General features: G+C 32.8%; 1 protein-coding gene across 1 annotated transcript in view; it reads left to right on the top strand.

The window, feature by feature from the left end:
* Window positions 1-4,393: 4,393 nt before the first annotated feature.
* Window positions 4,394-25,928, top strand: part of LOC127736563 (uncharacterized) — a 33,469-nt gene continuing 11,934 nt past the window's right edge. The window contains exons 1-5 of the mRNA XM_052247136.1: window positions 4,394-4,672; window positions 6,009-6,353; window positions 14,577-14,882; window positions 23,264-23,368; window positions 25,325-25,349. Coding sequence (XP_052103096.1) covers window positions 4,417-4,672; window positions 6,009-6,353; window positions 14,577-14,882; window positions 23,264-23,368; window positions 25,325-25,349 — 1,037 coding nt within the window. The 5' untranslated portion in view covers window positions 4,394-4,416. The remainder of the gene's footprint in view (window positions 4,673-6,008; window positions 6,354-14,576; window positions 14,883-23,263; window positions 23,369-25,324; window positions 25,350-25,928) is intronic.

The following is a 25,928-nucleotide window of genomic DNA, read 5'->3' as shown; positions in this document are numbered from 1 at the left end:
TTATGTATTAATGAATTTATTACTTTAAAAAGAAGAACAAAAATGTGTTCATATGCCTGTAATAGAAATAGATCTGTCACCAAAAATTTCATGTCTGCAAGTTTGTTTTTTCGTTTAAGAAAATACCGAAATCAAAAGCAATACTTTTTTCCAAATAAGTTTTAGTTTTACTCATTATCTAAATGCTAGTGGTTGACATGGAGATTGCCACTTTGACACTTAATCTATTGGATTCTGGATGTGTATTGATTTATGTAAGTCTAAGATACATGATTTTCCAAATTTTGTGTTATTGACCTTGAATTAGCAACTGTGAGTATTCTCAGATCTGTAATTTGTGTCTTTTGTTTTGAACATTCTGTCGATCTGATGAGTTAAGCTCATTTAACCTGGTTTTTCCCCCAGGAAAATGGCAGTTGTTATCTACAGTCAGTTTCTATGAATTTTGGCGTTTGCTTTTGTTGTAGTTCATTGTTTCTGTTGTTCCGTTATTTTCCTCTTATAGTTGATGTATTTTCCTCTGTTTTAGTTTGTTACCTGGATTTGTTTTTGCTTATTCGAATCATGACTATTGAACAGCGGTATACTACTGTTGCCTTTATTTGTAGTTCTTATGTTGTACTGTTACGCCACTGTCCTAGAGGAATGTTTTTTTTTCGCCAGAAGACATGTTAAACCCCGCCCCATTCTGTATATGCCTGTCCTAAGTAGGGAGCCTGTATTTCAGTGTCAGTTGTTGCTGTTAAGTCATATCTGATTTCGTTTTTTATTTTGTACATAAATCAGGCCTTCAGTTTTCTCGTTGAAATTGTTTAAAATTAGTCTTTTAGGGGCATTTTATCGAATACTATAACGTATAAGGTGTGTTTTTAAAGGCGTTCGGTGACCTATTTTTTGTTAACTTAGCTCATTGACAATCATACCACATTTCTTTACGTTATACAAATATATTTTCCATGAATGTTATTATAAAAGTAGAATGCAAATATTTAAAAGGGAAAAATGGACCATGTTTTTTTAACCGTATTATTTCTTTTGGTCTTAACATCAAAGAAAACGAAAAAAATGTATCGTCATTATACTGGATACCAAAACTTCACAAAACTCCTTATATAGAACGATATATACATGATATAGCAGGATCATCAAGACGTTCAACTAAACATCTCTCTAAAGAGTTGACTACTATTCTTTCTACGGTAAACGATAATCTTCAAAAATATAATCCATCAGTGGTGTCAATCAGATGTTGATTCTTAAAATTTCTACAAATCTACTGCTAAATATTAGATCGCAATCTCTGCAATTTTGCAGCAACATTAACACTTGATTTTTCTAAGCTTAACATTACTATTCCAAATGCTCAATTGAAAGATTGACTTCACCATCTGATTGAACAGAACTTTTTTTTATATAAAAATAAAAATCGTAGATATACATTTTTTTTGTAATGGGTTATAAAGATTCTTATTTTTCGAAGAACCACACTGCTTCTATCAGAGAATATACTAAAGATGATATTTTCAAAGTGCTGGACTTTTTGATCGACAATATATATTTGTTGAGTTTGGAGGATTGATATTTCAACAGACATTCGGCATCTCAATGGGTAGTACGTGTGAATCCCTACTAGCCGATTTGTTTTTTGTACTAGTATGATGCAGAATTCATTCAGAACTTTCAAAAAGACAAAACAAAAAAAACCTTGCGAAATTCTTTAATTTTACTTTCAGATGTATTGATCATCTCCTATCACTGAGTAATCCATATTTCAGCCAGTACTTGCATCTCATATATCCCAGTGAACTTGCAATTAAGGATACTACTGATACTAGAAAAACTGCTTCATACCTTCACCTTTTCCTAAATACTGATACAGATGGACGACTTCACACTAAAATCTATGACAAACGGAACGATTTCAAATCACAATTTTCAATTTCCCATTCCTCAGCAGTAACATACCCTCTGTCCCATTGTATGGTGTTTACATATCTCAGTTGATAAGTTATGCTTGTGCATGTTCACACTATACGGACTACATAAACAGGAGTGTTCTCCTTACGCAGAAACTGCTTTAACAGAGGTATGAGGTGGAAAAATTAAAATGACGTTCTGTAAACTTTATGGACATTCACGAATTAGTTGATCTTTACGATGTGTCTGTGTCTAAACTAACTGGCGAAATTTTTACCACGTCTTAGATTGTGGTTACCTATCAACGTCGTCCGGTCTGCCGAACGTGACCTATTCCCGAATGTGACTGTTTTGCCGAATGTGAATTTGCATTGCTATTAGACGTGTCTCGGTATACATCAAACATTCATGTATTATCTATGATGTTTGATTAGTAATTCTGGTTGGATATACTGTCTTATCGTTTGTGTTTTTAATTATATTTTTATTTTCTATATGATTGTAACAGTAAATATATTAATCACCTAGTTCATTTGTATGACTGTTTAGTTTGGAGCAACTGTACGCACAGGATTTATTTCTTTTTACACAGTTTGAATTAGACAAGCCGACATGGTTAGAAAATAAAATAATTACACCATTACTAACACAGTTCTATATTAATATGCTCGTAATGGTTAGAAAATACATCAAATAACACCAATACAAACGTAATCATTATTTTATATTGTATTTTGAGAAATTTACCTGTGACGTCTTTTTTTGTGGCGTTGATACATTCTTATGACGCACAGTTCATTATTCTATTGTGCTGTAATTGTAATCTTTCGTAAATTAATTTTAGGTGTATGTTGTTATTCTGTGGTTTATATGTTAAAAGGTTTTATTATATTATTTATTAATGTATTTCTCTGTCCTGAATGTTCTTCCATTTATTTGTACTGTATTCCTGTCATGCAATGTTGTCATATTAGCGTTATTTTAAACATTGTCATATAAGCGGGAGGTTTGGCAAGCCATAAAACCAGGTTCAACCGACCATTCTTTCTTAAAATGTCCTGTACCAAGTCGGGAATATGGCAGTTGTTGAGGGTTTTTTTGTAGTAGTTCAGTGTTTCTGTTGTTCCATTTTGTTTCTTCTTATAGCTGACGTGTTTCCCTCAGTTTTGGTTTGTGACCCTGCTTTTTTTTAGTTAACTCGATGTATGACTTTTGAACAGCGGAATGCTACTATTGCCTTTATTAAGAAGCGTTTTCCGTTTGATTTCTTTTAAAAATGAAAATATACAATAAATTAAAATTTTATTGTACCTTTTGATTAGTAATATACATTTAATCAAACCATAAAAAAATTTTTTGTCTTTTTAGACAAGGATGATAATATTAATATAAACAACATTAAACTATTTTCATGTAAATACAATATGGCTTGAGTTTTATATAATCACCACATACTGAATAACTATTCCCAATACATGTCAAATTACAAATATTTCCAAGATATCAATGATTTCAAATGTTGGGGTTTTTTTTATTAACCTTTTCACCATAGATCCATTTATATACAATCATATGTCATAACAAAATATCTTACCCGTAGGCATGATAGTTTACGTGAAAGTTCACTTCATAACAAAAAATAATGGAACTTTTTAAAGAAAATTCAAATCTATATATGCTTATCAGAAATTTTGGAACTTCAATGATTTTTTCGGCTGTTTTTTATTTTTATTTTATCTAAGTAGCTAGCCGAGCTTCTTGCATTGAATCATATTAAGATTTTTGAATATTCAGATGTATGATAATGTGGTAAACTTTCAAATGCAAACATCATTCCTTCAATATTGTTTGTTAACAAAGATATAGATTTGATCAATTTATTTATTTCATTCAATTATTGCAATACTCAATAATGTTTATTTCAGTACATTGATAATCTTAAATTATTAATACACATATCAAAAGCCTGTCAGAAATATCATTTCTTCGTATACATTTACTGCTGACGATTGTAATATTAAAATGTTTACTGCTTATTGCTTACATTGTGATGATTCAACGTTAAGATGCATGAAAGATCCGTAATGCCTCTTTATTGTAAGAAACGCTATCCTGAATTCAGAAATGTAGAGCATCAAAAATTCTCGAGGAAGCATGGTGTATTTGTAGCCGCGTACATAGCAACCAAAAGTGGTTTCGAAGTATCACAAAAAATAATTGTCTTCAAATTAATCACTGAGAACTTGGAGATGACGATATATATAGGTTTATTGGTGAAAACAAATTAAACAAAACCTTCACATTTCAAAGTTGTCGACGGAATATCTATAATTTTATTACAACCAAGTTTGATATAATTTGTGCATGTTAGGTTGAACTGATGGTATTCTTCATAAAAAAAATCATTTACGTCAGGATATCATCATGATCATATGCATTAGTGTATTTTTTTACAAAAGTTATTTTTCAGTTGCTCCAGATGTAACAGTCAACAAAAATATGTATGACATTGAAGAGGGCAAAAATGTCAAACTTCAATGCATTGCCAACGGGAAACCATCCAATTTTGTGTATGGGTGGAGGCACATGTTCCGTGATAAAGTTATTCGAACCTTTAAAACAAACTCACAAATTCTCTCGCTGGAAAATTTGTCATATCAAGATTTTGGACACTATGACTGCATCGTAAATAATGGTATCGAGGATCGTCAGGGAAGATTAAATCAGACAAATGGAACAGAAGTTGAAGTAAAATGTATGTATTGTAGTAGAACGTACAATTACAATAACAGGAGAAAATGCCTGTACAAAGTCAAGGATATGACAGTTGTTGTCCATTCGTTTGATGTGTTTTATCATTTGATTATGGACTTTTCGTTATGAATTTTCAGTATTTTTGTGATTTTACTTTTTATTTGTTATTAAATTAGATTCTTTTATAGAATATAAACATTATGGAGGCAAACTTAAAAATTCATATCCAGGAGGGAAAGCGTTACATTATGTCCCTACCCAATATGTTTTAAAGACAGTCAAAAGATACAAGGATACCAGAGGGACATTCAAACTCATAAATCGAAAATATACAGACAAGGCCATGGCTAAAAACGAAAGAGACCAACAACAAACAATAGTACACAAAACACAACATAGAAAACTAAAGACTAAGCAAAACGAACCCCATCAAAACGTTGGGGTGATCTCAGTTGCTCCGGACGGGTTAGCAGATCCTGCTCAACATGTGGCACCCGTCGTGTTGCTTATGTTAGTAAAAACCCGGTAATAAGTCTAATTCGGTAGGTCACATCCGTGAAAAATGGACGGGATTGTCAAATGTTGTAATACTATTGCAATATAAAAGTGTCTTAGATTGTCTGTACTCGAAAAGATCTTAGGCAAGATTTGAAGGTTGATCAGTTGCTTGTTACATGTATTACTGTTTGATCATTTTAATCATACATAATTAGCCATTCATGTGATCTTTGTCAACCAGCCATCCATGTGATTGTTGTTTTAAAGGAAATTTGTGAATAATTAGTTCGATATATGATGCCAGATTCGTGGCCGGGTATTATTTTCAAATATACAAATAATGCATGCATTACCAGAGGTGCTTATATAAGACGTTCATGGGATTTCATATACATTTTCTATAGAAGAACTGACTGCTTTATTAGCTACAAATAGATATGCAAGAGCAAATAAAAATTGTGCTCACGTGCTGTCAGCTATCCCCGTGTACTATGACTTTTGCAATACGACAGAAAAATTAATGGATTGGTGGTACACTTCCAGAGAAAATTATCATTCATATCAGGACAAGATCATGTTTATGTGTCGTATTTTTTATAAAACCGACATACGGAGTCGTATTGATCACATGTTCCACTAAGTTCGTGTTGCTCAGCCTTTTTTTTCTATGCTGTGTCTTGTATACTGTTGCTTGTCCGTTGATCTTTTTCTTTTCAGTCATGTCGTTGTCAGTTTATTTCGACTTTTGTGTTTAGATGTCCCTTAAGAATTTTCCGCAACACTTTCAGAAGATGTTTCATAGTTATAGAAATAATCCATCTGAAATATTTTGTTTTTAGATAAACCGATTTTTATCAACTTCAACACAGATATAACTGCCAAAGTTGGAGAGAATGTCATAATCGCGGTAGATTTTATTACTTTCCCTGATATAAATGGAGTAATCCAATGGACAAACTCTACTAGTAATTCAATTGTGATCAATAGTTCTAATTTGTTTACAACCTTGGAGAGGCACACTGCCAATACAACCATATACGGGAGGAATGTTTCAGTCTATACATTTAGTTACCGATCAGCTTTGGTACTTTCAAAATTTAGGATTGACCAAGCCGGTTTCTACAGTTTTCAAGTCAACAACACTGTCGGAGGAAACAACATAACGCTAAGAATTGTAGTATCTGGTTAGTAATGCATTAAAATTTAAAATAAGAACGGATAAGATTAAAACGTCTACTTTTGTAGAATGTTTATTGACAAGTTTTTATCATAACTCGTAACCGTTTATAAATTGATAATACAGACAAAACTTTGGAAAACTTTACTGTTAACTTATCTATCACGTTAACATAATTCCTCCACTGACCCTTGTAACATAAATAACTGTTATACGTTAATAATACATATAGTGCAAATATATACCACAATGAATTATTTTAACTGTACCAACAAATGTATACTGATATATGAAATTTATATAAAGTGTTGTTTCCATTTTTACCATCACTGGGTCAATACCTCTGCTGGTGAACTATCAGTCCCCGAAGGTATCATCAGCTTAGTAGTCAGTACTTCGGAACTGACATGATTTATAACAATCCTTTCTACAATTATCTTTTTATAAATTTTGAAATTAAAACGAAACTAAGGTTTCAACTCCCTCAGGCAAAGTTGGCCTCAGATGAATTTGACTATTTTATTAGCCATAGGTTATTTTTTTGTGATATAGCTCTTCAATTGTTTCTATTCTTATAAATGCTTGGCTTTGAATTATTTGGGCTTGAGCTTTGATGAAGGTAAATACAGAAATGCATGAGGTTTACATAATGTGTTGTTTTCATTTTTTGGTAAGCTCTGAACTATGTCTCCTAGTTGCTTGATTTTAGTATGAGTTATCTTAAGTTTTTAATTTTGATCTTGAATGAAGCTATTATTTTCAGTTTGTCTTTTATTGTTGTTTATTTGTTTGTATATAGGCTAAATTGTTATTAACTACTAAGCAGCTGTATGAACCGTTTGATTAAAAAAAAACGGCAATGATTACATTTGTTAAGAGTACGAAGTTGGGTTAACACTTACATTTGATAAAAAAAAACATGCAAATAAAAGACCAGACATCATGTTTTGCAAATGAAACAATTGTCATTTTCATACTTTGTTTAAAGGCAAACACCTTCGTTGACCTCGATTTTATTATCATTTCCAAGAATGTCCTACAGACTTTAATGTAAAATTTGTAAAACACCTATTATTTATCCATTAGGAAACATTTTCCTTCAACCCACGAAAACTGAAAACAAAGATATTTCAGTATTTAATAGATATAAATTTTTGTTATGATTGTTGCCTTTATCTATTGCTGTCATAATGACAATAATCTCGTATCTCCATGAACTAAGTTTCATATAAGTTAAAATGATACAAAAACCGTTTGTTTGAAATTTGTCAAGGAAATGCGACGTTTCCATTGTCTTTACGTAATGCCTATGATGACTTGCGAGGGTCAAAACGGACATTGTTTTATCGTGGCGACGCAAGTTTGTGATTGTTTCTATTATATACAACAGTCACATGTTTCTGCTGAAAATATTTATGTAGTCAAATTTAATTCAACTGTTATGCGTAAAATGGCCAAATATCGACGCTGTACGTTCTCATGCGCTGTACTGTTAACGGACAAAAGACAATAACAGTGATTACCTGTGTTTTTGTGTTTTTAACAATAGGAGAATTGATGTAACTCGTAAGAATTGATTTTCGCTTGACGTCAACTCGTCCATTATTATATTAAATTTAGATAACACGAGATAATATCAAGCGCTTTCTAATTCTCACTCGATGTGAAGCTTATAATTATCAGTATGTAACTAAATTCAAGAATTATGAATATAAAGTATATATATATATATATATATATATATATAAAACTTCTGAATAATAGTCAACGATTTTCCCACGAGGGCGCTGGATCGTTACGAGTAACGATACATGAACACAATAAATAAATTATATAAACGCCTAAAAAGTGTACACAACAACACCAATAACAAAAAAAAAGGAACTATAAATGTAATTATTTATAAATATTTCGGATAACAGATATCCTTCATCAGTAAATATGATTGTGATGTTGAATGAATCATATATCAGTCTACTTAGATTAAACTATAACAATCTTGAAATTTGTACAATAAAAAATTCAAACCGAACATCAGGTAAGACGCTTGCACAATTCTAAATATGTGTTAAACACGACATAGGTTATATGACTAATTACAACAGAGAGTTCAAATATATGTTTTAAATAAAAAATAATAATGTGCGATATGAACTAGCACAATTCTAAAGATTTAACGGTGACGACAGTTATGATGTTACAAGAACGATTGCGTCAATAAGAATTCCAAATAAACAGCACTGAACGATCTAACTTTGTAAATATTTCAAATTTGACAACGGTAGAGTAGTTACAACAGAGTCTGCGTATTTAAACATAGCAAACAAACGGCCGTTAAAATATAATAATACATTTGGACTAAGGTTAACTAATTGAACGTGGCTTGGTACTTTTACATCCCTCAAAATATTAAGCAATTTAAATTGGTATATTCAACAGATTTATTTTAGAAATGAGTAAGGTAAAGAAATAGAAACAGAGAGTGTAATAATAAGTAATATAACCCAAATGTGAAGCACTGCATGGAGTCGAACTACATCTTTTCATTTATCCCATTTGGTGCCAAAGTTGTTAATTTTCTTATCCAAAATCTTTCCCGAGTGAGTGTATCCTCCCTAGACCAAGCAGAGTTGTGGTCAATGATTGTAATGGTCAGTCGATTGAGATCTGCCTGAGTGTGGCCAGGGGATCTCAAATGTCGACTGAGAGGGAGGTCTGGCTTGCATTGGTAGTCGCTACGATGACCGTTCATTCGTTTGTGAAACGGCTGTTCTGACTCGCCAACATACTGTTTACCACATTTACACTGTAGGAGATACACAACATTTGTAGTCTTGCAATTAACATTGCAAAATATGGTGTATTCTGTACCAGTGGAGTGACTGTTAAAAGTCTGGGTAACCAGTATTTGTTTGCAAGTCAGACATCGTTTGTTTCCGCAACCCTTGCAAGAGCCCACAGACGAAAAGCCTGCTTGAGAGGATAAATCAGCTCTCACCAGCAAGTCTTTAAGGCTTTTGGGCCTACGGAAAGCCAGTACAGGTTGCTCGGGAAAGATCTTGGATAGTTTAGGATGTTTTTCGATTTCTTTCCAATTTTCGCGGATTAGGTGAGATAAGTTGTCAAATTTTGGATGGTAAGTCAACACAAAAGGCACCCTCCTGTTGACCTTTTTGACTTTATATTTTAAAAGTTCATCTCGGCTGATGTTGTTAGCACGAGAAAAACCTTTATCAATGTCTTTTCTTTTGTAGCTCCGATGTTTTAGGTGACCGCGAAGTTCTTGTAGTCTTTTTTTTTTTGCAATATCGTTGGTGGAGCAAATCCTTTTTATTCGTATGGCCTGGCTGTAGGGAATGCTCTTGGTGCAATGTTTAGGGTGACAACTCAAAGGAGATAGATATTGATGTTTGTCTGTGGGCTTGCAATACAGATCTGTAAATATGTTTCAATCCCTCACTTGCGTTGTAGTGTCAGGAAATGTGATCTTAGAGTCAGAGATTTCATATGTGAATTTTATTGAGGGATGGGCATCGTTGGCATGTTAAATGAACAAATTTAGTTCTTGTTCAGTATTATCCCACTTCATGTCAATATCATCGATAAATCAGAACCAAGAGAGGGGTTGATAAAGAGAAGAATTGAGAATTCTCTGTTCTAATTTCCCCATAAAAATATTGGCATAAGACGGGGCCATCTTTGTTCCCATTGCTGTTCCATTAACTTGGAGAAAGTGTTCACCATTGAATGTGAAGTTATTGCATTGTAATACCAAAGTTAGAAGCTGGATGAGACATTCAGTCGGTGGATGTAAGGTATTACGAGAGTTCCAGACTTCCCTACAGGCTTCAATACCATCGTCATGGGGGATGTTAGTATAGAGGGAGGTAACATCAAGCGAGAAAAGGATCGTTTCAGGTGGGAGAGGGTTCAAAGATTCAATTTTCTTAAGATAATGTGTTGTGTCTTGTATATAGGATGGTAAATTTTCCACATGTGGTCTCAGATGAAATTCAATAAATTCTGATATTTTCTCTGTAGGGTGGCCATTGGCGGAAACAATTGGTCTACCTGGATTATTGACTTTATGTATTTTGGGCAGAAGATAGAAACGCCCCGGCTTTGATTTTTCAGGTTTTAGATATTTAAATGTGTTTTCATCAATATGTCCCTGTTCACACATGTTTTTTAGGTTTGTGGTGATCTCTTTGTTGAATTGAGGGGTGGGGTCAGAGTCTAATTTCTTATAAAATCTCTCATCAGAGAGTTGACGTTCTGCCTCTTGAATGTAGTCACATAATATATATGTTAGTGAAAGTAAGAATTCAATACTAATAAAAATAAATGTAGCATTCGTATATGCTTGTATCAACAGTTAAATCTGTTTTAAGTATAACAATGATTACAACATTTGATAAATTTCCATGCAAGCAAAGCGATTTTTTTTTAATTTACCTTCGACAGGAACACTTCACACTGAATATATGGAAGCTAGGGACCGACATAGTCGAGGAGCAAAATGTCCATAAGGACCTTGAAATAAAAATAGGCTCTATTTCAGTTCAACTTTGCCTGAGGAAGTTATTTATAAGATATACAAAAATACTTTATTGTTGCACGATTGTAGTTGAAGAATTATTTAATATTTACTATGAAATGTATATACAGTTATATTCTGAGAAATCTCCGAAAACGTTCATTATTTTGATAAACTTAATATTTCTTTAATTGCAGGTAAGTTATAGAAACATATTTTCGGGGTATTTACATTTGCTTTTTGGTTGTTTTCTTTTTACAACCATCTCTAAGTTTCAAAATGTATGCTTTGTAAAATAAAAAAGTAAATGTTAAAAGTTTAAGATCATGACAGATACAGCCCATTAAAAAGTACATGAGTATCACTCTTATGTTCAACCTTTCCGTGAAATTAAGAGTTATTGAATAGCCTTGCAACATCCAACGATTTTTTGTTCCTTTATGTGAGATTTTGACAAACGCATCGTTGTCAATATAATGGAATTTGATGCGACTGTCATACAAGTGAGAGGTTTAGCTAGCTATAAAACCAGGTTCAATCCACCATTTTCTACATAAGAAAATGCCTGTACCAAGTCAGGAATATGACAGTTGTTATCCATTCGTTTGATGTGTTTGGTTTTTTTATTTTGCCATTTGATTGGGGACTTTCCTTTTTGAATTTTCCAAGAGTTCAGTATTTTTGTGATTTTACCTTTGAATACGTGCCGTGAAATTAAACTACCTAATACTTTTTGGTATATGTATAAATGGTAATTATTAAGTCAAGGATTTCTTTACCACTAATTGCTAAAGATCTTTACCAAATTCTTTCATAGAAGGTGGGTTGTTTTCTCCGGGGACCCAGGTTCACTCACCAATGCAAATAGACCGTAACGAAATAGTCAAAAGTCAATAAAGTGGCATTAAACACCAATCAATCATTCAATTCATTCTTCGATACAAAGATTGAGTTTGGATATTTGGTTGTACTGTAAAACACTAATTGTAAATGGGATAGCATATCGTAATTTTAAGGTTATATTGTTCACTGAGCCCGTCGATTTAGATACGACCCGGGATAACTGGTCTTTTTTTTTTTGATAAACTTATTTTACAAGGTTATCAGTGTGTCAAAGTTATTTAGTCGTTGAATGCTATTTTTATCGGTTAAAAATATTGATTATGTTATCAACAAATCAAAACCCAACTAAATATATACATTATTTTACACTTTTTACCTATATTTTGGCGTTGCGAATGTTCATGTTTGTCTACGACAGTTGATGCCGTCTTAACGCTAAATTCATTGAAAGATGTACACAGATTGTTATTCAAGTATCATATACTAGTACTAGTACACAATTTTCGTCTTAGTTTTCCTTGTTTTTAACAAGCTTTCAGTATCTGCGAGTTCTCTCAGATCTGTACTTTCTGTCTCTTGGTTTGTTTTTGTTACACTTCTGCATAGTCACCCATTAAGTGGCTATCACATGCTACCATTAAACTTACATTAAAATTAAGACCCATTCGAATAAAATTACCAAAAGTAATGGCTATTGTCCATGTTTAATGGCTTATTTGATTAGCTGTCAAATTCCAATTTAAATATATTTGCCTTGTATTTAATTATCCTTAAACTTCCATTAAAATTAGATGGTAGCAAACTTGTTGGCCCTTTTTAAATGGCTGCTACATTCCCCATTCCACCCCCTCCCCCACACACACACACACATACACACACACACGTGCAATGTTTAATAGCACCTTAAAGCTGTTCATTGTCTTATTTGTAATAGATACTCAATGTTCACTATGGCTTATTAATTAATGATGCTCGTTGTTCAGTTTCAAAATAACATGATTGTCTTAATTTCATAATACTTGCATTAATTGTTAGGTAAAATAAAAATATATGCGTGTTAAGGGTTTGCTTACTTACTCTACCTGCATACCGCTGTGATATTAACTAGAAAACGTCACAAACTTGCACCTACAATTCACTTGGTTCCATGGAGTCATGATAAAATCATAGGGTCATTTCCATTTTGTAATAATAGAACTGATTGTCCTATTCTTTCGATGACTGTAATAAAGAATTTAACCGCTACAATTTTTATTTGAAAATTTTTGCTTCTTCATTTAATCAGTGTATTAGTTCCAAAATTATCAACTATGCCACTAGTAATCATCTGTTGTTTTAGCTTATGTGCGCGGTGAACGCTTTTTTTTTTTTTATTTATTTCTTATTTGTTTTGAAAACTTAATTATTCATTATTTGTTAAAGTCTTGTTATTTTTGTCTCGCAAACCCTTTTAAATAGCACATTTTTTTCTTCACGATCCTGGCTATTGCTAGATCTCTTTACCAAATTTTTTCATAGAATTCGAAGGTCATGTACGTGTTGGGCCATGTGAACTCCTGTGGCTGTATCTGATAATTATCGGAGCTAGTGGTTGTAAAAGTGCAAAGAAAGATGAAAATACTATAACATTTCTGATCGGTAGCAGCTCATTAATTAGTTTAAATACGACTTTTAATCGTGTTATGTCGTATAAGCAGAGCGATGTAGTTTTGTATTTGAATTTTGATTTTAATGACACGCAAATTCGTGAAGCGTTCCATATGTTTTTATATGGCAATATGCAACAAATACTGGTAGACTTCGAACCGCGAAACATGTAGCTAAACTTTGGTCTACTCACCCGACTAGCGGAAACTGCAATTTGTGTGGACACTTTGTTCAAGATACACTTTAGCATCAAATTAGAATGTGCACAGAACTTCAAACACAAAGACACTTGCTATATAAAAGATTATCAGAAATGACTAGTGAAAATGTCTTATACACACGGCTTTCGAAATCAAACGAGTACGTGTCTTGCTTTTTGCTTGGCAATCATGAAGCTCTCTTGGATTTTTTAGCACCAGATCATTGTTTGGACGTTCTTAACGAAGGATTTTCCTTTCTAAAATACTGTAGACTTTAAATACTTTTCAATCCAAAATATTAAGTGACATTAATTCTATTATATAATTTCAAAACTTTGTAATTGTACATAATTTATATATGCATTTTGTCAATCTCCTATAGGAGGAAATAAAGTATGATGATGATGTATAAGCAGAGCGATGTAGTTTTGTGTTTGAATTTTGATTTTAATCCATCTTTTTTGGAAAGTAGGTATTTTAAATAATTTTGATCTGGAACAGTCATTTTAGTCTGAACAGATCATAAAGGACTACACAAATCATTAATAAGTAATATTCAGTTTATTAGTCAACATTCAGACTTAACCACTGTGGTAAAGTCAGGACCGTTTATCATCATACTGTCTGTACATTACTGAATTTACCGCAGAGGATAAGTCTGGAAATAGACTACAAAGACTGAACATGACTGAATAATTTACCTTTTAAAGACTTTTTAGATGATTTTAACATCAAAAAGACCGTTTAAGACTATTATTCATTTACAAGTGTATATATCCTTGTTTGTCTATATTTTCGCTTATTGATATTGTCCTTCTATTTCTCATTCAACAAATCATCCACTAGTAACTTTAAAAATTGGACCATTAATATCATTCAATTTCGATTTTGTCCCGCAAGACACAAGCGTGTGTACTATGAAGTCATTATGTCAACTCTTGTCACCATTTTACTCAGTCATATATATTCAATAATTACAGTAATTCTATTGATTCACTTCTAGATCGGCCAAAACCACCCACACAATTTTTCGCAAGCGTTATTGGAAGCACTACGGTTACCCTAGCATGGACAAGTGGATATAATGGAGGAAATCAACAAACGTTTATAATTTTATATTGGGAAATTAATTCTGAAGGCAGACGTTCTAAAAACGTTACAGAACTCAGTGAAAAAAATGATTATGAAGAGATTATACAGGATCTATTGCCTTCAACGACATATATGTTTGTTATCAATTCAAAAAATGTAGAAGGGATATCTGATGCTGCCAATAATACAGTCATTTATAAGACAAGGGGCATTTCAGGTATACATATATATATATTAAACAGATTGCCGAAAAACATGGCCGACATTGCTAAATTTATAGCATACGGGCGAAGTGCATTTTGGCTTTTATCTAGCTACTACAGATAGAAAAAAAGTCTGACAAAAAATGAGGTTCAAAAATAATAAATTTACCTAATGGCTAATCACATGATACTATAAGACGCCTTTTTATAGGTGTTTTTGGCCTTAAACGACAAATTTTACCATTTTTTTTCTGTTTATTTTTTGTTTATCATCTCGAACTTTAAGATAGAGAGACATAAACTCTAAATAGCAAACGATCAGCAATAAAGCATCTACAAAAGACGCGTCAGTCGATAACTTGTTAAATTATTGCTCTTTAATGACGATTTTTTTTCATTTTTTATTTGCATTTTTGCAAATTGTCCTGAACACTATATTATATTCAATCCAACATTTTCTACATTTGAAAATGCCTGTACCAAGTCAGGAATATGACAGTTGTTGTCCATTCGTTTGATGTGTTTTGTCATTTGATTTTGCCATTTGATTAGGGACTTTAAGATTGAATTTTCCTCGGCGTTCAGTATTTTTGTGATTTTACGTTTTTTTAGATAGAAACTTTAGATAAAAATTGTCAGCAACGATCGGTCAGAATGCGGATGTTAAATACGCGATGCCTCGCCTACAGAGTCCGTCAATATCTGCACGTTGATTACCCTTGTAACATATATATAAGGAGTCCATTGAGGCGGCTTGTTGCAATTCTAAATTCCTGTCTTTGTCCAATATACTCTCAATTTTAAGTGATAGTCTGAATTTACACGACCTTTATCCCGGACGGGCTCTAATACAGGATCTACCTATTATATGTATTGCAAATTTGTTCTGGTCATGAACATGTGTAAATTATTTGCTAGACGTTAAAAACCAACAATCAATCAATCAATTATAGTTGATATTTAAATGATCATAGGTGTAATACCACCAAATCATAGTACGCAATATCTGATTTCATAAATAAAAGGGTCGTAATAAACCCTGCATTTTATTGCAGAAACAAATATGTGGACCAAAAATATAAATCTTGTATGTTTCAAAGCGCCTTTACTTTAATTGGGGTTACTATTAAAAACTTTTGGAAACTTGAGTAGACATGATTGCTAAAACATGTTAACATCAAAAAAGGGATCAAAAACGTGATTGGTTAACTTCCGGTGATACATATAATCTTATTTGCAATAGAATGTTATGTGAGATTTCCTCTGTAGTATTTGTCACGATAAAACTGTTCTGATGTCAAGTATTTCTTTATTTGAAACACAGATAAATTCTGCAAATTTCTTTAAAAGTCAAAATTTAACAAAGTCTTGTAAGTGCAAAACAATGGTAGTATTGCTCCTCATAGAAAGAAATGTAAGAATTTCCGTGACGGAAAGAGGTATCTACTTTATTCGTTCTCTGTCCTGCGATGTAGACGGCGTTATGTAAATACACATATGTTGTTTTCAAACACAATATTTACATTTTGCATCAATATCAAAACATTTGATTGTTCTACTCCCATTAACTGTTATTTCCCCTTGCTTAAATGAGTAGTGATTTTCAACTTCGTGTTCACCGATTTGGCTCAAAGCCTAATATTGGAATCATTTCATACTTATACGTATGTCCAAATTGGAAAAAAAATGATAATAAACAATTAAGAATGGATTGGCCCGATAATATGTATCAGCATGCTGGCTGTGTTTATTGTAGTCTGGAAGTCATCTAATTGAACATTGGGGTGAACTCCTAAGTATGCAGACGGTCATATAATCATATATAAACGGCATCAATCTTCATCTATTTTACACACATTCTTGCATACTACTGCGTTTTGACAATTTGGGATGTAGCATGTACACAGGCACTTCTATAGAGTATTGAGTTTTGTTTTATTTCATGAGGTTCAAGATATTGGAATACATGAATTCCTTTATTATTGAAATTATATACACAAACAATTAGTATTGTAAAAATAATGACACTGACGAAGGCTGTTAAGCCGAAATAATTGTCAACACAATTTTCATCTTCGTATATTACTCTCTTCTAAAAGTATCGTTATGTAAATCTTTATAATTGTATATATGATAAGTACGTCAAAATAAGTGATAAATCTTCGACAGATCCATTCATTGGTTCACTAGTAAAGGTGATACGCGACTGAAAACACATGTTTTATCAATTTTTACTCTAAATTTCAACACAACAATGTTAAATATGCTGAAGGAAATTTGTGTTCTTCCTTCGCCGGGATTCGAACTCATTCTATTTGGGATAATGAGACAACACCGCCTGCACCGTGACCATCGGTCTAGACCACTCGGCCACCTAAACTGAGGTAATTATTCACCTTTCCCTGTCAGTAAAATCTAAAGTTGTAACACAGTACGTAATATATAAGGCATGCATGAAGATGGAATAGAATGCAGCTAATATATATCGCAATGGATCGTAAGATACAGTCACAGAAATGATAATAATTAAGCCCATCTAACTATTAAAGAGACAACTCTTCGACAGATGCGTTCATTGGATCACCAGTAAAGGTGATACAAGGCTGAAAACACATGTTATATTCATATTTATTCTAAATATCACCACAGCAATGTTAAATTTGCGGGGCGGATTCGAGCTCGTGCTATTAGGATATCGATCCAACAACGCCTGTACCGTGTCCATCGCTCTAGACCACTCGGCCACCTAGACTGAACTTATGATTAAGATATCGTTGGCCTAGTCATACTTTTCCTCTTCAGTAGAATCTAGAGTTGAAAAACAGTACATATTTTTGAATATATCAATCGCAATGTACAATAAGCTGCAAAAATATATTGAAAGGACATGAACAATAAGCTAAACAAATTTCTTAACAGCATCCGTTTTGACGGGGATTGCTGCACGCGTATGATGTAGCTATTTTGTTTTGCGAAATATATATATAGGACTCTGAGGTGCGATTGGGGCGTTGAAGTGCGATGATCTACGCCGAATACATCAGGTCAAGATTTATCTGTCATGAAATTTACAGACGCATCAGACAACTTATTGATGGGTTGCTGTCCCTCAATTGGTAATTTTAATGAAATTTTGCAGTTTTGGGTTATCATCTTGAATATTATAATATAAAGAGATAAACTGTAAACAGCAAAATTGTTCAGCAAAGTTGAATCTACAAATAAGTTATTGAGAGTCAAAGAGTTATTGCCCTTTAAAGTATTTTTTTTACAATTTTTTGTAAATTTTTGTAAGTTTTTACCAAATTCTTTTCCTTCAAAACTATTGAGCCAAATTAAACCAAACTCAGCCTAAATCATCCTTACGGTATCTAATTTAAAATATGTATCCAATGACCCTTCGAATCAACCAAGATGGCTGTCATGGCTAAAAATAGAACATGGGGGTAAAATTCAGTTTTTGGCTTATATCTCTAAAACTAAAGTATTTACAGCAAATCTTACATGAGATATACATATTCATCAGGTCAACATCTTTCTGCCCTGAAATTTTCAGACGCATCCGACAACCTGTTGATGGGTTGCTGCCCTAGAATTGGTAATGTTAAGGACATTTTGCAGTTTTTGGTTATTATCTTTAATATTTTCACAGATAGAGATAAACTGTAAACAGCAAAATTGTTCAGCAAAGTACGATCTACAAGTTAGTCAACTTGACCAAAATGGTCAATTGACCCTTTTACGAGTTATTGCCCTTCATAGGAAATTTTTGTCAGGAATTCTTTTCTCGTCTACAATGTTGGAGAGTGTGCTTAATGTTTGATATGCCCATAGACCAAAGAGCTACACAGGCTCTTTAGAGCCTCTAGTTAGTAGTTAGTGTATAAATATACATTCCATATTATTTTCTATGGCTGTCCTTAATTACAGTTGCTTAATAAATGAGAGATCATCCTCTGTGATTTTCTACATGTAGACATCTTCATATTTCTATATAATTCTGCATTAGCATTTTATCTTTGTGTTGTTTCTCATGAGTTCCTCGTTTATAATTAATAATATAATGAAGAAAGTATGTCTGCTGTCCCGTTAGTATTTAGAGAATAGCACGGTCTGTCGTACGTAAAACATACATTTTGGAAGATATCGAGAAAAAAATCGCTGCAGAATGTTAACTTTCCATTATCGGTGACCCGGGCTTAATAACTTTGACCCGGACATATTAACCACGTCAAATTGTTAGAACCGACGTTGATAAATTTGACCCGATCTTATCAAGGCATCTTCCAGTTTCTGATGAAACTAGGAAAACACTTCCAAAAGACGCAAAATACGCCCGATAAATCGATTATCAGGTTATCTGCATATTGATATTTTAAAATATCAGCATGCAGATATTCGGTACCTATCTACCAATCCTCCCAGTTTCCCATAGTTTTAAAAGTTAATAAGCTCCTTATCAACTTAAAAACATTAAAAACTGCTTTAACAAAGACATTGACAAGAAAAGCTTTGCAAATGTATTTGGTGTAGACCATCGCACTTCGGCGTAGTTATCCTCAAGATAGCGTCACAATGCCACCATCGTACTTCATCGTGATCAAAAAACGTACTTCAGCGTCAAACCATCGCACCTCAGCGTGACCATCGCGGTTCGGAGTACCATCGCGGTTCCTAGTTCTACATGAGTTTAGCTAAGATGTTTAATTGAATGATTGAAATCGCAAATAAATAAATTTTGAGAATTTTTTTTAACGAATTTCATTATGCGATGATGACCTTAGTTGCTTCGTGTTTTAGTGGTCTTTGATTCTCAGATACAACAAGGTCTGACTTAGACGTTACGCACAGTGTTTGGTTTAGTAATGGTAACGTTACTCGACGTAGTTTTCAATTATTTCAACCGACTTCTGTACAAAACGTCAAACCTTTACACTATTTTTAATACAGCTGGCATTTTGATGTTTAACTACTTATTTAAAAAAAAAATGTAAACATGACTGATTATATATTTTTGACAAATACACTTTATTTCCTCATAATCTTAACTTATTGAAAGTATATATTTCAAATATTTGTCACTGCCCAAGCATGTCAATTGATGCAAAATGCATATCCACTATGATGCTCCGGATTCCGTCATCACTAGTAATTAAGTCTAGGCATATATGTAGGACTCTGAACCGCGATGGTACTCCGAACTGCGATGGTCACGCTGAAGTGCGATGGTCGACGCTGAGGTGCGTTGGTTAACACGCTGATGTGCGTTGGTTAACACGCTGAAGTGCGATGGTGACATTGTGACGCTAACTGTGACGTGTATAATTCTTTTCTATAGCTAAATATGATAGTCTGAAGTTAGATTAGAACTCCATGTGGCGGTGTAGTAGTTTGCTTGCTAGCCTCGCATTTGAATGATCGGGTTTTATTTCTGGTCAGGTCAAACCAAATACTTTAATTTTTAATTTGCTCATTATCCGCTTAGTATCCGGTATGGAGTCAAAAAACAGACTTGATATTGAGAACTCAAGTGTGATAAAAAAAAAAACGGGTTCAGCGCGGCGGTCTATAGTAATAACTAAACAGGGTTCCATCTAATTTTATCAAATAACTAGTAACTTTTTGTCACGTTTTAACTATAAGAAATTGCTCACAACACACATTCATTCATTTATCTGAAATTATAACAGTTTTTAAGAAAAAAACACCTAGTATATTTATGCTTGTCTTAAAGTGAGAAGCGACGCGTGTTCTGTCAAAAGCTTGAGTATTAGCTGCTTCTCCTCTAAGCAACAGTAATTTAAAAGTACACCAATTACATGTAGGACCATTCGGGCTATTTTGACCTAACCCGTTTCAGGAGAATAAGACTGTCCAGACACAATCATGTGATGTATACTTGAAGAAAGAAGTCAAAAGTATTATTAAGATCACGACGTTTTACTTGTTGTACAAAACAATTGCGGCATACATTTGTAATGTTTTGAACTTTCGAACTGGTTAGTCCGTCTTCAGACTAAGACCTCTTTTAGCCGCCTTGTTACCCATGGTTTGCTGCCTGACTCAATTAGATTTACACGTTTTGGTTACCTCCATCTCAAATGTTCCGGTCTAGCATGGTGTGTTTCATTCTGTTTCCTTTCCTGTGTACGAATGAAACTTTTATCTACTGTTACAAATCTTATTCTTCTGCCTGCGAATCCATTTTGTTTTTAGTAATTTTGTATGTGAAAACGTCACAATATCCAAATGTCACGCCAAACCATCGTACTTCAGCGAAAGGACCATCGCACTTCGGCGCAGACCATCGCACTTCAGTTATACTACATATATATTGCGTGGAAACAGACATTACCAAAGCTGTTTAGTGCTTTAAGAGTATAAATGTTATCACCCCGCCTTCAACTGTAGTTTTCGAGCTGCAATTAGCAAATAGTTTTAGGGTCTTTTTATCCGTGCTATCAACATCCCAAATATGTGTCTTTCAAGAAGATTGTAATGAAAAATAATCCTTGTTCGGGTCAACGGCAGCAACAGCTACTATATATCCTCTCTTTGCTTGATCTATGAAAACGGCAGTTTGGAATTGTTCATTTTATTTTAAATTAAAATGTGATCTACAGTTCTTGAATAAGAATGAGTATTTTTCACATGCGTCTGTTTGTCGAATGCGTGGAAATGACTGTTAGTGTATACAACAAACATTCGTACTAGCAGAAATATATCTGTTACTAGGTTCCAAAGTCGAAAGGTTCGGTATTATAGAAAATTTATTATTTATCAAAAACTTCGACGGCTTTAAGATCAGCACATGGTTTACAAAACTTTGATGGAAGTCAAATTTTCTTATTGATTTGTTACCTTGTAAAAGCAATTATTAAGAATTATCTCCAAAAAATATATCATTAAACAGAACGTGTCAAATGCTAAAGACACAAAAATGATAAACTTTCAGTCAATGGAATATAAAATTATATATATTACGTTACATTGACGTTCCGTGCAAGAAACGTTCAATTTGGACGTGATAACATTTTGGGGAGACACGGACAACTTGATGGAAATTGATGAAAAATTTAGCGTTTCCTTAACATTGAAGGCTAAAACAAATCTTTAAAAAAAATCACATTTCAGTAGTAACATTTGTTTTCATAGTTCATTTGTCTGTCACATATTTAAAATACCCTAAATTATCATGGTACTGCAAAATCTTGAACAATGGATCTATGGTAACATTTAAGGGAGACACGGAAAATACTGAAAAAAAATAAAATGAGAGAAGCTGTGTTAGAAATAAAAATGTGTTCGTAAAATTCAATAAAATCACATTTTAATGTAGAGGTGGCGAACCTTTTCTACAATTTATGTGAAAATATTGCAATATTGAAGTGCTTCCTTTCATTTTTGTATACTCGAACTTTCTATCTTACAGCTCTATGGAATTTCGAAAATGGTCGCTAGATTGCGAACTGCATAATTGATATTAATCGTGACCGTCTCACACCATGAATATGATCATATTATATTCCACCTGTACAGATTTCATCCAAATTCATTCAGTAGTTCGTATTTTTTCTTCGTTTATATTTGGATGGTTAGTTATTGTTGTTACGTCTTACACGGCAAAAATGGCATTATGAACACGGAATCATTGCTTAATTATGTAATAATACATAACATTAAATTTATTAAAATCAGGTTTTATCTAATTTCGATTCAATGATGAATCAAGACAAGTAATTATTTAATAATACGCAGAATTGATTTGTTTTTGTCCTACTTATGCATCAAGAAATGGTCAAATGAAACATAGACCGAATACCGTGCGTAACGTCTTACTGCATTTTTTATCGAATGTGTATTCGAGTAACGAGAGATTTTTGAATAGCAGGTGACGCTTACCTATTCAACGCAATCGGTCTTTTGAAGTTCATACAATTACACCCTTTTACACGCTGAACTCTATCACTGTCTTTTAAATATATTAATGCGATTCGAACAATGTCGAACATTGGTTGAGAAAATACAGTTGTCTCTAACTTCTTTTAACGCTGTTTCGAAAGTAAATGAAACATGCACAAGTGTTTTGAACATTTTGATTTCAATATGCTTTTTTGTTTTATGAGAGAAGTTTGAAAACAAATACTCTTGAAAATTTATATTTATATAACTGGGTCATTGCATTAGTTTTGGGATGAAGTTTGATTAACAAACCAGATGTACAGAGTCACTTTTCGATTACCAAGCTTTCAGTAAAATTAGTTTGCAGCGTAATTCATTAATTCGTCTTTGAGTGTTCCTGATAAAGGTAAATCCGGAAAAGCGCTTCAGTCGTATGAAATGTATAACTACTTTAAACAAAAAATTCCATAACATGCTTCATTTTGTTTTACAGAAACATCAACTTCTATTCTTGGCCCAATTAGTGGTTTCTTTGGTGGAACTATCTTTGTCATACTTATCATTGTGATAGTTGTTTTCGTCATGAGGAAGAAATCGGGTACGTACGAGTTAGCAATGTAAATTGCATAAAATTATTTGATTCTATGGAACTTATTTATTAAAAACATCTAGCGAATTGAAAATTATTGTTGATACTGCCATACCGGGGATATGCTCTTCGGTGTGAGCCAAGGCTCCATGTTGAAACCCGTACCTTGACCTATAATGGTTTACTTTTATAAATTATTATTTGGATGGAGAGTTGTCTCATTGGCACTCATACCACATCTTCCTATATCTATAGTTTGACCATCCAGAATTATAACTTCTTTTGTCTACTTACATCACATTTGACTACCATGGTTATTGATGACATTCAAAGACGGCATGCAAACGTGCAACTTTGGAAGCCTGGAACACAAAAGGAGGTTTAAGTATATCACTGGTGTAAATTAAAGTTGTTTTTTCGATTCATTAAAAAGTTTTGTTTCCTGTTCAACTGTTAAATATATTCTTATCTATTTGAACAAATATCAATCTGACACACACTTATATTAATTTGTTTTTGCCGAACGCCAACTTCATGTTCATGTATGAGGTGTTTACGTGGGTTTCTTTTTAACAAAATCAGTAATAATGGTATTCATAACTTTTAAAAAATGAAATATGCAAATTTTTTAAACAGATTGATTATGCGTGAACCAATGCAAAATTCATAACTGTACGAAAAACCAAATCTTTCTCACAATATCCCATACAAGTTCATGAGTTACTGCACATTTATCTGTGTGTTATGATTGCTGCTAATAATGGATTAAATGCAGTGGTTTAAGTGTATATGTCCATAATGACATAGCAACAAATTAAAGTTCTGTAGGTTGAGGAGTTGTCAACAGTTCAGAAAACAACAAGTATGATGTTTTCTGAACTGTTGAAATAGGAGATACATATCAGGCATAATGGGAGCTTTCCGGTTAACTTAGGTAAAAACTGATAAACTTAGTTGTTGACATATTTTATTTGGAAATTTTTTGAATACAAAAACATGAAACATATTGAAATGAGCCAACTTTAAAGAAATAGATATAAGAAGATTTAGTATGAGTGCCAATGAGACAACTCTCCATTCAATTCACAATTTAAAGAAAGCATGGTTAGCTTCAAATGCATAATAACTGTTTCATATTGTAGCGTTATTAACTTGCGTTGTTTGTAACGGTCCTGTCATGATTCAAACTTAACTGTGCAGTTGGTGGGGAATCTTGAACAGGATCAATACAGGAACACTCAGTTCATTGCACTTTTATTATACGATTCTACTTCTTCGTTCAAACTAAGAAACTTACCGAAAAAAGGGCACAGGTATTCATATTTAAACTTGTCTTTTCGCAGTCATGGCGCATTTTTCTTAACATAGATGAAATTTCGGATTTCTTGTTCAGGTGCTTAATCTATGCTTATCAAGTTCCATTCATTAATCTAACACATACAAAGTACCTGGGAATAAAAAGAAATCAGTCATGTTAACCATTGTTTAACTTTAATCGTCTACGTTGTACGGACTGATCAACGGAAATGAAACAATGATAAAAAATCGAAACTTTTTGTCGTAAAGACTGTTGATTTTTTCTGTTCTAATCGTTACAAACAAGGAATTTCAATTACACTTTATTTTTTATAGTTATTTTTAATTACAAACTATGAAGAAAATGTATCGTATACATAATTCCCTTGTCACCATCTTATAATCTTTCAATCAGTTTAATTGAAGTATGAGGGGGAGGGTTGAGATCTCACAAAACATGTTTAACCCCACCACATGTTTGCGCCTGTCCCAAGTAAGGAGCCCCTGGCCTTTGTTAGTCTTGTACGATTTTTAATTTTAGTTTCTTTTATATATTTAAAAAAAATCGATCCTATATAAATGACAGTATTCGTAAATTTTATAAGTTATAAATATTGTTTTAACACATGTTTATTAATAAAATAGTGCTGACATGTATTTAATTTATAGGAAAGACGATTAGAAAAACTGATAGGTGAGTTTTAACCAGTATTTTTTACAATATAAGGAAGCCAAAATGGTAACGCTTAGTTTTGTTTCAATACCTTTTGATTTTGCATGTCCCTTTGTTATATATCGCCTCTCTGTTACATGGAACGATATAATAATACAATAATGACGTAAAACTTTGTAAATCTTCCAACGGGAAGATCCTAGACATATTTACAATTTGAAATTGTTTCAATTCTTCCCTTGTAATAAACATTATTCCATCGCAGAAATCAAGACCAGGACAAGTGTCAAAAAAATTTATCCTACGTACAAAGGTACTGCTTTAATGTTGCTAAATGTCATTTGGAAAGTTGACAATTAAAATAGTGTAGTCAAAGATAAATCCTTCACCGAATCTTTTATTTCAACTGCTGATTTTATTAAAATCGTTAAACATATGTACTAGCATATATAAATTTCAATTACAGTTTTTGTAAGTTTTATATGTCCTGAGTTAAATACCAATATTTTTTTATGATTTCAACCTGTAAGTTATCATGACTTGATGTTTTGCTCGTTTAATAAGAAACATATTCGTAAAAAAGTATCATTTCAAATTTTG

The sequence above is a fragment of the Mytilus californianus genome, unplaced genomic scaffold (genome assembly GCF_021869535.1).
Source record: "Mytilus californianus isolate M0D057914Y unplaced genomic scaffold, xbMytCali1.0.p SCAF_33, whole genome shotgun sequence".
Classification (NCBI taxonomy): Eukaryota; Metazoa; Mollusca; class Bivalvia; order Mytilida; family Mytilidae; genus Mytilus; species Mytilus californianus.
Note: the sequence above shows the minus strand (reverse complement) of the source record. Positions and strands in the feature narration are given on the sequence as shown.